The sequence below is a fragment of the Eurypyga helias genome, unplaced genomic scaffold, assembly GCF_000690775.1.
Source record: "Eurypyga helias isolate BGI_N326 unplaced genomic scaffold, ASM69077v1 scaffold44538, whole genome shotgun sequence".
Lineage (NCBI taxonomy): Eukaryota > Metazoa > Chordata > Aves > Eurypygiformes > Eurypygidae > Eurypyga > Eurypyga helias.
In genome coordinates, this window is record NW_010269682.1 from 37962 (window position 1) to 53176 (window position 15215).

The 15215-nt window shown below is 44.0% G+C and overlaps 1 protein-coding gene across 1 annotated transcript; it reads left to right on the plus strand.

Annotated features, from left to right (window-relative positions):
- The first annotated feature begins 547 nt into the window (after positions 1-547).
- SPINK5 (serine peptidase inhibitor, Kazal type 5) lies at positions 548-10982 on the plus strand. The gene is made up of 16 exons (XM_010158178.1): positions 548-602; positions 1404-1423; positions 2271-2407; positions 2592-2652; positions 3138-3271; positions 3740-3800; positions 4807-4943; positions 5376-5436; positions 6097-6233; positions 6680-6740; positions 7884-8017; positions 8095-8155; positions 9452-9588; positions 9970-10030; positions 10368-10480; positions 10979-10982. Exons 1-16 carry the CDS (start codon positions 548-550, stop codon positions 10980-10982), a joined length of 1374 nt encoding a protein of 457 aa, XP_010156480.1.
- The last annotated feature ends 4233 nt before the right edge of the window (positions 10983-15215 follow it).

The following is a 15215-nucleotide window of genomic DNA, read 5'->3' on the forward strand; positions in this document are numbered from 1 at the left end:
TGAATGTTTTAGAAGAGCAGCATTTCTCCCGCAGAGCACAGGGTGACCTTCTGGACTGAAATTGCCTGGGCTCAAACTGGGATGAAATACAGCAGTGAAGAGTACAAAATCATGCTCTGAGGTTAAATAACGAGGGTTTTGGCTGGCAGCTCAGTTGAAAACTATAGAGGAGGAGAAAGATCTAATTGCATTTAACCAGTCGCAGGGTAGATGTGAGCCTGCAATGTGCTGCAGCCATGCAAGGGGCAATCCATGGCTGGGGCAGATCCATGTGGGAGGAGAGGGGTCTTGGCATGACCCATGCTCCCCTTGAGCCATGCAAAAGGCCCCTTCCTGGTATACATGCTTGTGTCAATCATTAGCTAGAAATCTAGTCCTGGGTAAACATAATTTTGGCTTTGAATGTCGATGACAGATTTGGTGCTTTACGTAATAAGGTGAGACCCCTTGATACCGTGGTGTGCTATATATTCCTGCTCTGACCTGCAGTCGTCCTCTCCCGCACAGAGAGCTAGCAGGCTGCATTGGAGCGGTACCTCTGTCTACCATGAAGATAGCAGGGGTTTTCGTGAAGGCAGCTCTAGCCCTTTGCTGCTGCTTAGGTGAGTATTTCCTGGGATATTGCAGAGATTGATCTAGCTGAATCAGAGCTGACTTTTCATTTCAGTAAAAGCATTTTGGGTCTTGTAATGTGGAGGAGAACCTTATTCCATGAAGAAATATTCTTCCTGAGAGACTATAGGATTAAATTAGACTTCGAGGCTGAGGTGTCAGCAAACGTCATACAGGCAACTGTTCTAATCTTGGTTTGCAGGAGCAAATTGCTGAAGGAGCAGTCGTAGTGCAGGGCAGGAGCTTGCACATGGGAGTCCTGTGTATAAAGGGCAAAGTAAACCTGTTAGAAATGACATCGTTTCCCATGTGAGCAATATAAATGCAAACTTTAACCTCTAGGATTGCTCTGTAAGTTTACTGTGCTCTTCCTGGTAACTGAGAGGGATGTGTTTGGAGATGGACAGTGCTGGTGGTCAACAGTCATCTTAAAAACCCGTGTCCAAACTTCTGAAAGTCAAATACAATGTCTGATAGAAGAGGTTAAAATCCAAGAGTACTGAATTGAAAGTACCAGTATTGCTTCTCTGTAACATCTTAGGGATGGATTAATATATGTTCTCCCCTGTTTTATTTCCCCTCAAAATTGCAAGGTAACTTCATTTAGTTACTTTTAATACATCCTATGGCCATTTACTGGGATAATGTAAAACTTCATATTTTCCTAAACCAAATAAAATAGTCAATAACAGTCACTGAATTTAACAGTTTCATGAAAAGTTTTACATATATCTCCTCTGCATATCAATAATTAGAATTTTTTTTTTCCTCTCTCCATTTTTTTCTTTCAGGTATTGCTTTTGGAGTTGAGGTGAGCTACAGATCCACTTACTCTGTTCTATTCCAGGTTTCTGGTAAATAGAAACAGCATATAATTACCTGATGAGCAAGTAAATTAAATCTAATGAAAGCTTGGCTGTCCAAATAATATTTGCCAATGCACGATTGAATGATATTGCCAACTTCACAAGAGAGTAAAAGATTCCCCATTTTTTTACAATATTTATAGTTCATTAAATAAAATGATGAAAGTGAGAAGTAATTATACAATCCTATTATCGTAACTCTTAGACATAATTTAGTTACTCCAAACCAAAGTCAGTAGGTTACCTCCTCATGAGGAATACTGTCTTAAGACGATACGCTTGAAAGCATCAAAGACACTGATTCTGTTAATTTTTTCCATGCTGTAAGACCTGCAGAACTGTGTTCCTTGCATCGGTTTTCTATATCTATATCATAGAGAGGAAAACAGCAGGGGCTGCGCAATGGATTTGTCTGCAGGTTCTTCCCACGCAGTTATAAGACTCCTGTAACTCACCAGAGACTGCAGCACGATTTGAAACCATCAGATTTTGAGCTGAGGGGCTGTGATGTACAACTGGGCTCCCAATTACCAGCTGCCTTTGTTAGGCACCATCTCACCCACAGCAATCCTTCCTCTGTGCCCTGCCTCCCCCAGACCCCAGCAGGAAAGCATAATCAGAAACTTGTGTAGAGAAGATTCCCTCCTCCTGGCTGCCTGAGCAGATTCAAAATAATACCTCTAAATTACCTCCTGGCAGGAGCTGTAGGCGCTGTGGTGGTGGGAGGCTGCCTGGGGGCTTCTTCCCATGGTGGGAGCCAACGGTGGGGATGACTCTGTGCTGCTTTTGCAGGTTGATTGCAGCCTGTATGCCAGCAGCGTCACCAAGGATGGGTCAGTTTTGGTAGCTTGCCCAAGGAACTTGCAGCCGGTCTGTGGCACCGATGGCACCACATACAGCAACGAGTGTGGGATCTGCCTCCACAACAGGTGAGTATTGCTGGAAACCTAGCAGAAGCCTCAGGGCAAGGGACTCAAGGCACGGGGGATGGCTCCATCTCCCAAAGGTGGATTGGGCAGAGGAGCATGTGAGTTAGAAGCTGGGTGCTGACACCACCAGCCTTGAGGTGATGCTGCTCTCTGTGATCCCTGACAGAGGTCTGCTTTCTTCCAGGGAATACAGGGCCAATGTGAAGAAGGCACATGATGGAGAATGTGAACCCAAAACTGTTACGGTAAGATGAAGCCCGTGGAAGACTTCAGCTGGCTGTTCAAATGCCTCACAAGAGAAAAACAAAATGTGCATGACCCAAAGGGAGCTAGAACCTCATGATAACCAAAGCTAAGAGGGTGTTTATGGGCTGTCTAGTCCCACATCTCTGTGGGTTTTTTTAAACTGGGACTTCCAGACTCTGCAACTGGGAATAAAGTGTTGTGTTTGCTGAACATTGGGTCCCACCGCTGGGATAGCTCCAGCAGGATCTTATGAAGGACCTCACAAAATCCAAATCACAGCCTTCCTTGTTATGCTGGGTTTTTTTCAGCAGGTGAAAATTCCCACAGAAAATTCCCACAACTTTTGACAGTGGAATTAGTTTGATGCTGGATTTGTTCCCAAAGGCTGAGGGGAGAGTAAGCAGACTATGTACAAGTGTTATATCTTTGTATCTAAAATGTGGTTTGTTTTTTTTTTTCTCCTCTATTCTTGCTATTTTTACAGATCGATTGCAGCAGGTACCAAAGAACTCTAGCAGATGGTCACGTCATGGTAGCATGCCCAAGGATACTGAAACCAGTCTGTGGCTCAGATAGCTTCACTTATGACAACGAATGTGGGATCTGTGCCTATAACGCGTAAGTCTTGTACACAGAACGTCCTTCTGGATAATTTGTGATAGTTAAGGCTCTCAGAAGCACTTCTGTAAGACACTAGTCTTTGTTAAGGCAGGTGTCTCTGTTAGTCTCTTTGGAGGTGGGCTCTTGTAATTCTTCAGCCAGCCTGAGTTTTCTTTCCCCATTTTCTATCTGTGCTTGGGAGGGGAATCACAAAAAAAACCCAGAGGACAACCCAGAACAGAGCCACAAACAGATTAAAGCGTTACTTGTGACGCATGATTACTCCTAACATTTAATTACACTGCGATATGGAAAATACTGTGTGTTTGCTGCTGCTGCCGCCAACCACAGGGCACATTCATACAAGTGAAGCAGTTGTAGCGTCCCACAGGGCGGGTGGGACCTTGTTTTCTTGTGCCAATGCCTAGGGTGTAATGGGAAAAACTGTTCTCAAGGCTTCCTAACCAAAGTATTTCTTTCTTTCAGAGAACATCACAGCAACATTAGCAAAAAATATGATGGAGAATGCAAGCAGGTCATTGACGCTGTAAGTGCAATAGAAGTAAAAAACTCATCTCTTAGGGCTGTTAAGAGAATCCTTAGAAACCCACAGATTTCCCTAGGAATTGTAGGAGGACCATATGCCAAGGCTGGCGGGGGTCCCAGTCCATGCTTTGCTTTTCTGCACAGTGAGGGTGGGTTTTGCATCCTCCCTGCTCTGAGGAGCAGGACACCCCATGCATACCACACCAAACCCAAAGGAGCAAGGAGATGGATATGCAGTGAGAAGCTGCAGAACTCTCTTCCCTATGTACTAAGCTGACTTTTGTGCCCAGGGGAAGGAGAGGCCTGAGATTTCACTTGCCAACATGCTGAGCAAGTTGGCAGTTTTCTCTCTGGAGATCACAAGCGTTTCCACCCTCTGCAACAGGGATTCAAAACTCCCGTGCTGGTTGCTTTCACAGACATAGAGAGATTCGTAAGACCACTAAGCTTACATATTTATAGAGTGCAGTTTATTATATATTTGTACAAGGCCAGCAGTCTGGTGCCTCAGGAAGAGAAGCTTCTATATTTCAGCACCAAAATTCTGGGATGTAGAAAGTCCATTCTCCAGCTGATAGAGAACCATTTTTTCTTTATCCCTTCAAACCCTGTGTTTAACTACAGAGAATCTGAAGTTAAGAAGAACTGGGGATGAAACCAACACAAACCAAAACAGTATTAGTCAGATTTCCAGCTGGTGAAAAGTGTTTCCCACTAGATTCAAGAAAATTCAATACTATTTTTTAATGAGAATGGACCCAGAATTTGTACATATTCCTCTGCCTGAAAGACCCCTTTCTCAAGATTGTCCCTCTCCTCGATTCCTAGAGTACTGGTGTAATATTCAGAAAGTTCATTTCTGATGGAAGATTTAGCTTCAGTCTATCAGGGCTTTGCCCTGTTGCAGAAACAATGGAGGCTGGGATATAGAATGAAAAGCTTTTTTCACCAACTTTTTTTTTGCATAGCAAGGGCTCCACCAGAGCTAATTCTCCTTATTTTGACAGATTGACTGTGATAATTACCCAGCATCAGCCACTAAAGATGGCAGACTACTAGTAGCCTGTCCAAGGATCCTGAATCCAGTTTGCGGCACAGATGGCATTACATATGATAATGAATGTGGAATCTGTGCCCACAACGTGTAAGTGCCATACATAGAGCACTCGTCGTGAGTAGCCAGCATTGCTTTGCAGTCCTGAGAACCATCCTTCTGCACTTCTGTTTATGCCTATTTCTTCAAGTCTCTTAGAATCTGGATTGGTTTTGGATTTACCTCAAGTTTCCTTCTGGTACCTTCTTTGTGCTCATGAGGGGAAACCTTGGAGTCAGATGGCAGCTCCTTGGATTAGTCTGTGAGCTGGGCAGTAACTGAGAAGTGGAAGGAATAATTCAGAATATTACTTTAAATTGCATATTATGAGACGATGTGATGAGCTTATTAATGAGTAAAGTAATGTAGCTGATCTGATGCACTCTTACAGAGTCTGAAGCTGTGGTTTGCTTCATTTTGCACGTGACTGCATGCAAGAGGTTAGGCATTTAGTTCCTCAACTTTATTGTTTCCCTCTTCCAGAGAACACAGGGCCCATGTTAGCAAAAAGCATGAAGGAAAATGCAGAGAGGAGACTCCTGAGGTAAGTATTCAATATAAGGCATATTTCTCCTCTTAGCTGTATTAACTGAAAGGTTCCCTGAGGCTACATCTGCTCTGAAAGTGAGCTGGCCTGAAGCCTGGCTTTCTCCACATGTCTATTAACTCTTGTCATCCCCTTGTGTTGAGGATGCCCACAAATCCCATCTGCCCTGAAGCAGGTGTCCCCTGGGCCCTCCTTGCCTGCACAGCCCTGGCAGATGGGCTGTGTAGAGTTAGGCACAGAGTTTTATATATCCCCACCTTTAGGGTGGGGATATATTCTGGTATATGGAGCACATGTGAAGTTTTGATCTGAGTGTATCATCCAAGAACTCCCAGACTTGGTGTATACGATGTCCCAACACGTAAATGTAAAAGTCAGTCAGTTTGTGTTTAGATCTTCCTTTGTGGATGCTCTTCAAATGTATTGTCAGCAAAGTCCAAATTCCTTCACTATTTTGGTGTTTTGTTTATTTGTGCAGTTCCGTCTGTGCATGAGAGGACTCATGCAGGGCTGACTCAGCCTGGTTTTGAGAGAACTGAGACATAGCACTAGTGTTGTCTCAGCATCCCAGTAAAAAAGACGTGGCGGAAGGGTTATATTGGGTTTTTTCTCAGAGAACAAGGACCTCCCGAGGTTTGACACTCCTGCTTTTTGTAGATCGATTGCAGTCAATACTCATCAAGAATTATTAAGGATGGCAAAGCCCAGATGCGCTGTCCAAGGATCCTGCTCCCAGTCTGCGGCACAGACGGATTCACTTATGACAATGAATGTGGCATCTGTGCCCATAACCTGTAAGTACTGTAGGTGGGACACTCTTTTGGAATGGCTAGCCATGGTCAGAGCTCCAGACAGCTTTTCTTTTGATACCAATGTATCTACATCTCTCTGTTTCTCTTTCAACCTCCTGAAGCCCCTGTCACCTTGATTTTGTTCCCTGATGCTCTGTTTGCGCTTCTCGGGTGAGCTGTGGGAGAGACAGCTCCTAATCGGAGCACATGATGAGGGCTGGGGTATTTGGGCAGAGGAAAGAAAAAGCATAGCATGCAGTAAGGAGACCTGATAGGTCTGTGGCAGTTTAGGATTACGCTTGCTAATGAACGGGAGAAGCCGATTCATTAGGCAATCAGATGCCTCCTTTATCGTATGTGTTGGCTATGAGTGTGGTTTGCTCTCTGTATCACCTGGGTGTCACAGGGCTCAGCCAGCGAGCACACTAACGCCAGCCTCTGCCTTTCAGAGAACATGGGACCCACGTTAAGAAAAGCCACGAGGGAAGATGCCAAGAGGAAAGTGCTCCTGTAAGTGTTAACTAGCTGTAAAATAAGCTCCATGTCCTACTCGCTCTCCAGTCTCCAGGAAGACCCTGGCTGGGCTCGGTGCACTGAGGGGCGATGCACTGGGCTGGTGCTGCAGTTCTCCCTGGCTGCTCACCACGGCTGCTGGCAATGAGGGCAAGAGAGAATGGGAATAGGCTGGGACTTCAGAAACAAAATGTCCCAGTGCTGCAGATCTCTGAACAGAAATCATCAGAGACAGCCCAAGAAGCATGAGCCTGTTTTAGCACAGTAGGAGAGGAAGACAGCAGGCTGCGTTAGATGTCTCTGTGTGCATTCAGCGCTAGGATTTCCATTGCACTAGACAGGCAGGTTAAAAAAATCCTCGTGCCCTGGTCAGCCAGGAAGAATCTGCTCTCAGGTATGCATACAGAAATAGCTTTATTATCCTGCACAGTAACAATATGTGCTGATAATATCTCAACACATTTATTCTGCTTATGCAGAGCAGCTCTAAAGCACCAAAAATAATCTCATGCATCCTGAGGGACTGCAATATATTTTCTATAGTAGAGACACATTGTTAAAATGCTGTCTTTGCTTTAATTAGCTCTTGGACCATGTGGGAAATAAGAGATGCTGCACTGGGGAAACTATACAAAATGATAGCAAAGTGCCAGCAGTGCTTAGCTAGTGTAGACTGACTTCCAATAGGTGTTTGTCTATTTATCCTCAAATATTTAAACTGTTTGATTTTTATATACTGTAAATATTTTTGCAAGAGGAGCTGGTGAAACAGTTCTTGCTGCTGTTTTGAAAAAGCTGAAACAAAATCTTGGATTTAGTTAACTATGTCAAACTGTACTTAATGTCAAATACTTTAAATCGGATTCCTGGGGTTAAATGCTTATTTAAAAACACGTATACATACCACTCTCGGAAAATAATCTTTTTGGTCAGCTGTTCCTTTCTTCAATCTATTGACAGACAATACCAAACCCAGCTACAATTACTTTATTAATTTCTATTGGAAGACTAAACTTAAATCCCCTGATTTTCCTCTGGAAGAAGCCTTTAAAATCTGGAGGATCGGAGTGGACAGACTGCGGATGAGGCACACTTCCATCTCCCAGCAGCTGACCCAGGACTGTTATTTTATCTCCCCAGGTTGACTGCAGCAGATACCTGAGCAACACCAAAACCGGTGAAACCATTGCAGCCTGCCCCTTCATCCTGCGCGAGATCTGCGGGACAGACAACGTCACCTACAGCAACGACTGTGTGCTGTGCGCCCATAACATGTAAGCCCTGGGGGTCACCCCCTGAGAGCTCAGCTGAAGAACTCGTTGAGCACTTTTACCTCTGCTTTCTCTTCCAGTGAATCTGGAACCAGCGTTGCCAAGAAGCATGATGGAAGGTGCATAGAAGAAGTTGCCGAAGTAAGTGAAACATAAAGAAAAGGAAGAGCTTGAGCTGGTGCTGCGTAACTTGACTAAACGCTGGTTGATTTTGGTGGTGTAACCTCTGCTAGCGGTCACAGCTCGTGCTCTCCTTCCTTCTGTGGGCAAGTATCACCCTCCCAGCAGCAGGAACATTGTGCACTTCCTGCACGCAGTCAGGAAAAGAAAGAGAAGACAGGTGGGGAATGAGTTACGAGGCAGGTAGCATAAATAATTTAAGGCTTTACAAGAAGAAATCCCTTTCCCACGGCAGTCTATCATAGCTGACGCAGGAACTTAGCAGTCTGTTTTGGCAATATGGGAAAGGGATGCGGATGACCCAGGATGTCTGGTGCCACCTGGATGCTTGCATTTTACAAAAGGATGTTCTGCAAAGATTAGAAAATTGCCTGTGTTTTGAATGCTGATACCTAATGTGTCAGGGGATTCAATCCCATCTCTGTTGTGTTGTGAGCTTTTTTTTTGTGTGGTGGTTTTTGGTTTTTTTTTGGTAAATGCAGTGTAATCTAATGTATACCAACAATGAATCTTGTAAAAATACCAGATTAACTATATTTGGCCAAGTCTAAACTATTTACACTCACTGGGAAATAGAAGAACAAAGCCATCTCATTAGCATGTGTTTGAAAGAGTCAACATCCCGAGTCAGATATTTCATTTCTATACAAACAAACTATGAAATGTCATTCTTTTGTTTCCCAAGTACGCTCTGTGCTCAGACCAGGTAAGATACATAAATCAGGGAGGAAGAGCTCACGCTGGAGAAACTGGGAGTGCTAAAATGTAAGGCCAGTTCTTCAACTGGTGTTAATCAGTGTCAACTGCTGGCAGTCCTGCTGGCAGATTTCCACACTCGAAGCTATCCCATTGCAACAAAAGGCCCGTCAGCACATCTCCCCTCCATTCTTGTGGGCTGCAAATAACTCCTTGGTCAGTCAGCTCTCTCACAGAAGCATATAAATCATGCCATTTTGATTTGGAAATTATTTTTGAGCTGCGTTTTGTAATATCCCGATAGATTCAGCAAAGCATTGGGGCATCATGATAAATACGAAGCTGAATGAGTGATGTCTACCTTCAAGCCTTGATTCAGTCTTCTCCAGCATAAAGCTAGGAAAGGAAATTCCTAGTTTTCCATGAAGAATAAGTTAATATAGAACCATAATTCCTATGGCAGATCCTAAAAAGCAGAGGCATAAGCAGGGAGGGTTGTGTCTGGGCATCCCTGCACAGAGCAGAGCCTGTGCCGGAGCTTTTGCCATCCCTGTTCCCCAGCTTGACTGCAGCCGGTACGCAAGTTCCACGCTGAAGGACGGCACGCAGCACATGATTTGCACGATGATCTACGATCCCGTGTGTGGTACTGACGGTGTCACTTACGCCAGCGAGTGTACGCTGTGTGCCCACAACCTGTAAGTACTTGACCTTCTCCCTGGGGGTTTCGCAGTGGTGGTGGTTGGATCCGTCTTTGAGCGCCACATAATATGCACGAGCTCTCTCTGAAACCCTGCATTGGATAGGTCTTGTTTGTCTGCCTCTGTTTTCCTGGTTGGTGTTTGACATGGGTGTTCCACCCCAGCGTCCCACAAAGGCGGATGCATCAACCAGGGAGAGTGTTATTCCAAAAGACATGTGCCTGGTCCCTATGGGCACGTTCTCGCTAGTGCTATGCACGCAAAGCTAAACTAATTCACGTGAAAATCTCCTGTGCACTACGAAGAGAGTGGGGATACGTTCGTGCACTGCGGTTGTAATGGGGATAGTTGCAGATAATGATGGTCATCTTTCTCCAGGGAGCATCACACCAATTTTGGCAAAAGAAAGAACGGACGCTGTGAAGAGGAAATTACAAAAGTGAGTGGGAAAGTTTTGGAACAAAGAGTGGGAGATTATGCTCTGCTCTGGGTTACAAACCAGGGGAGTGGTGGTGTGTAGACCTGAGGAGATCCCTTGGGAATTTCACACTGGTCATACAACGACCAACATCAGTCCCATTGCTCTGTAACTGAGTAGGAAAAGATGTGGCAGTGAGAAGAAATAGTACAAGTTCACATCTGCCACCAGGAGGAAACTTTGAGTTGGTTAAGATGATGTTACAGCCAGTTTCATTTCTCAGTGGGGTGTCATTCCTTATGCCGGGGGGAACCATGGTTTGCTCTCAGGCAGAGACTCGTCTGTCTTCTGTGGGCAGGAGTATTGCAAGAACATCCAAGAAATCTCTATCTGCATCATGAATTATTTGCCTCACTGCAGCTCTGATGGCAAAACATACGACAACAAACGTGTCTTCTGCAATGCCTACCTGTACATACAAGAGCAAAACCCTTCCTTTCGTGATCAATTCCTGTATCCGCTATAAATGTGCAAGGCTGTCTTCATAATGCATTTTTGACTAGCTGCTTATAGGCACATACTGGACATTTCTGGTGCACTATAACTTGTGCAAGGAGATGGGTTTTTTACCATTTTAAGGGAAAATGTGAAGGGCCCCTTTCTGTGTCGTCCTGCTTGTTGTCTTCAAAGATATTTTATTAATTTTCATCAGCATATAATCTGAATCTGTTCCACAAGCTCATTTTTTCATGTGGAAAGTACTTCACCAAACCAGCTGGATTGTATCAAATGGGTGAAACCTTTCATCTTTCCTGTAATGACAGTAATGAAAGGGCGTATTTGGGCTTTTCAGTTTGTTCTTTATCTCCAGTCAATGCTAAGCCAACGCTTGGGCCAGTGAGGTGAGCAACGGCGCTTCAGCACTGAATATGCTCTGTGTCTAATCCTTCTCTCTCCTTTTCTCACCAGATAAAGCATTAGGACTCTCAACCTCATGAGTATGACTGCATGTTAAATCTGTGCTGGAGTCCAGCCCAGGAAGACATGTTCCCTTTCACGTGACGTCCCATGGGCTGATCTTCCCCAGCAACTTTTCTTCAGTTTGTCTCATCTCCTTAGCTCCTGAAAAACTTGTTCAATAAACTTACTTGGCAACATTTCTCTGTCTTAATGTCATGTCCTATCCCTTTTGCCCATTCTCCTCCCTGACATGGTACCTCTAGTGGTGCATATGTGTTTTTCTATTGATGCTTTGCCCTACCAAAATATGAGTAAATATTTTCCTGCCACTTGTCAGTGCTGTCCCTGCTCTGATGAGTGTCTGCCCTCCCCTTGGAGTTCCCAGGCACTTCCTTATTCCTCAGAGTCTCCCTGTCAGTACTAGTCTCCTCTAACCATTAATATCTCTGTATGACTTGACTACAGACTTCATCTTTACAGTCAGTGCAAGGAGACATTCACCTCGAGGGCATGGCCCACCTTCTCTACAGGGCAATGTCTAAGATGTGGGTGATGGTATGCTGTCAAGGAGAGCACTTCCTTGTCCTGTAGGGGACAGCCATCAGCGCAGTCAGCTGCTTTTGAAAACCATTCGGGAAGGAAAAGGATGCAGAGGTTCACTTGTGGCCACTTTTAACCAAACATATAGCAAGTCATAGGAAAGCAGTTCTGCTTTTTTGGTACATTTTTGAAACCAAAGTGCTCAGAACCTGGTGATAAAGTTGCTGTCACTTTGGTGTCTGTATATATGGCAGGGAGGCGAGGGGACCTGGGGGCTGCCATTCATCTGTTGGCAACATAGGTACAGCCGCTAACACTAGCCCCACTTCAGGTCACCAAAGCTACTGCAAGTCCAATATTTCAGGGTTAAAGGATTTCTTCTGGCTACAGCTAGTAGGTCCCTCATTCAACATCCCATTGTAGTTTACCAGAGAATAACACAATTACTTGAATTGGTTTGGACAGTCACTCTTTAAATTGTCAGGCTAGATGAATAGGCTGAAGGCAAATGTTCCTGACTTGGAGATACTGTGAGTATTGTACCAGGGAATGAGGCCGTAGTACCTCCGTGCTATTAGAGTCCGTGGCTGGCATGTACTTTTCAAGACGATTTCTAACTAACAATGGCTTATTGTACTTTACTTGGGTCTGTGTCCTAATGTAAACACTCCTTTGGTTTATATAACCTTTTTGCCATTTTCTGTTAAGGTGTTTTTGCAGAACATGCTGCTTTACTCTAGTTTAAGTGTTACTTGGTTATCCTCAAGGATAAGACCTGATTTTTTTTTTTTTTTTTTTTTTTGTGGACTTTGGCAGACTTTCACTTGGCCTTAGGTCTGACCCCTGGCTTTTGCAAGCCTTTGCAGTAAAGCTGTCAAGAGTCAACAGAATGGCATTAGCTGGGCACATCTGTGCCAAAGCCTTCTCTGCTGAGCTCATTGTCTGATGACACCAAAGGCAAATAAGAACTCAAGGAGGAACGAAGTTGAGATTAAGTCAGAGCAATCCAGGGAAGAAGCCAAAGTGATCATTAGACACATGTCTCTGTGCCACATTTACCAGTAGGTTTCATGTAATAGTACATAATGGAATAAATTACTAGAACTGGGCCAGAAAATGAGGAAAGCCTGACATTGGAGTTTAAATATCCCCCGGGCTCAGGGGGTGTTTTATGAAGCAATATAACTCTGTAAAAGTAGGGCAGCTTTCTTCTCAGGGACAGAGCTGTTTTCTGTGCCTTGGAGTTGTTTTTCAGCTTTTCCAGAGATATTTACTAAGCATGTGTTAATTAGATGGTTTCTTTCGGCTTCTTATTGAAGAGGAAGGAACGGTCAAGCAGAGATGAGTACATTCAGGAGGAAGCATTGAATTTTTGTGGCTTAGGAGAGAGGTAGAACAATACCAAGTATAAAGTGTCACTAAGAGACTTGAAAGGTAATTTTAAGGTATGGTTGCCTAGCTGGATGTCTGCTTGGCCATAGGGAGAGGAATGGCTGGATAGAGATTCCTGTGCTGGGGAGCACCAAGAGACCATGTCAGGAGCTCAGTGCTTGCCAAACTGTAAATATATTCAGTAGCTGTCTCCAGCATGAGGGTGACAGTCGTGTTGGTGCTGCCCAGCCTACTGCTCCATTGCTTCTCAGGTGCATAATGCTGCAGAGCCCCAAGGGTGACTTTCTTACCCATTTTGGGCAAAGTCTGAGCAACTTCAAAGTGGTCAGGTCACACTCTCAGACCATTCGATTGTCATGCTACAAAAGCTTGTTTAGAAACTGGAAAGCAGCACTAAAAGGATCAGATGCAAGGCTGGATTTAGTCCTGTTTCAGTGCACTGTCACATTTGCACTCTTGCCATGAACAGAAACGGTTGCAGGTGCAGCCTTATACTCTCAGTCAAGGATGCAGTGAAGAAAAAACTGACTTTCCAGTGCGTGCTATGACTGCAACATCAGGTATCTAAAATCTACTGCTGAAACGCAGCTGGTCCGGCTCCTTTACGCCACCTTGCAGCCACTACTGCAGCCCTCTGGCTCTGGAGAGCAGGGACCGAGCTCCTGAGCAGCGCCAAGGACTGATGAGCTTCTACGGATTTCACACTGATAATGGTCCAGTCTCAGGATTTGTGACTTCTAAGTGCACTGGTACGTATGGCAGAAGCGATACTTTAAATATATAAATGTTCTCTCTCCTTCCTTGTTTGTCTATCTTATATTTATAGCCTTATCAATGTTTTCTGAGTCTACAATCATTTTTCTTACAACACAAAGAGGAGGAAGAATGAAGTGAATCATTTAACTCTTGATAAGTGGGATTTAGAAAACAATACTTAGTTGTTTCATATGGATCCAAAAGATTATTTTTTTTCACTATCAGCATGGTATACATCAACACTCACCCACCTGTGACTTGAAGAAAAACTCCCAACTTTTCCTTGACAGCATCTGTACCTAACTTCATTCAAATAGTTTATCAAAAAAATCTTTACCTTTCAAAATTATGACGGCTGATAATTTGCCTTGGTTTAGCTTTTTTTTCATATGCTGCATTTTCTAGAGAGGCGTGTGGATGGGCCAAGATACTCTGTCACTCTCCTGAGGGGTGCGTGAGAACAACAAGGCTCATCCCACTGATTTTCTTTTTTTAAAACTGTTATCTTTTCAGAAGAATATTTAAATTATTTTTTTACCACTTTATGTGTTCCTCAAAAAAAGAAATCTGGAAGCTCATTGCATCCGTTGCATAGGTCTGTTTAATGGACTGTTAACAAAGGAAACATTCTGGGAACTGGAAAAATTTCCTTAGACTTCTAAATTTAAAGGAATATAATCCTGATATCCACCCATTTTATCCATCAGCATGTTCACACTCAGAAATGTTCCTTCTATTGTTGTAATTTAATGTTTGATACCATTTTATTTGGTTCTTTGCCATGCTCTGGGCTCCAGTTGTGTGTGTTCTGCTGATGAATGAGTAGATATGAAAAAAGCAGAAAGCAGTAGTGGAAGAGAGCCTGTCTCCAGCTGGCAGACATCCACTCAGCCTAGGAGCGTTTTCCAGATTTTCACCAGCTGAGGTGCAGCCCCGTAAGTTTAAACATACTGTGAATTTGCAAACAAAGAGCGTTCACATAGTGTATCGTTTCCTGCCTATTTTTCATTCACAGAAGCAAAACCTTAATTTCATTCAAGCCCCCTGAAGGATTAGGAATGTTGGGAAATTTATTGCTCTAACCTCTTTTCTCTCTGTTGCCTTCAAGGCTCAGCTGTAGCACATACCCCAGGGGCATTGCTGAGGACGACTAGTCAGGATCCCCTGGCCAAGCACCGAATGAGCTCTGTGCACAGATGGTTTCACTTACACCAATGGGCGTAGGATCCCTGCCTATAATGTGTCAGTCTGATGGAAAGAACATGCTTTCCGAGTGACAGTCCCCTAGCCCCTGGCCTCTCCCTGTGCTTTTCCAATTTATCCTCTTTTTTCCCTCTCCACTTGTTTTTTGTGCTTGGGGGGAGATCATGAAGATTTAGTGGAGAAAAGGAAATAGCTGAAGAAAACAGCTGGAGTGGAAACCCAGATGATGCAGCATATTCAGATGGCATAGGTTTGTTGACTTGATAGGATTATAGTGGTTAGAGACACTAAAACCACTTCATTGTCTGTGGTTAACTCAGATGAACTCTCCTCCGCTTGCATCATTTGGGAGTTT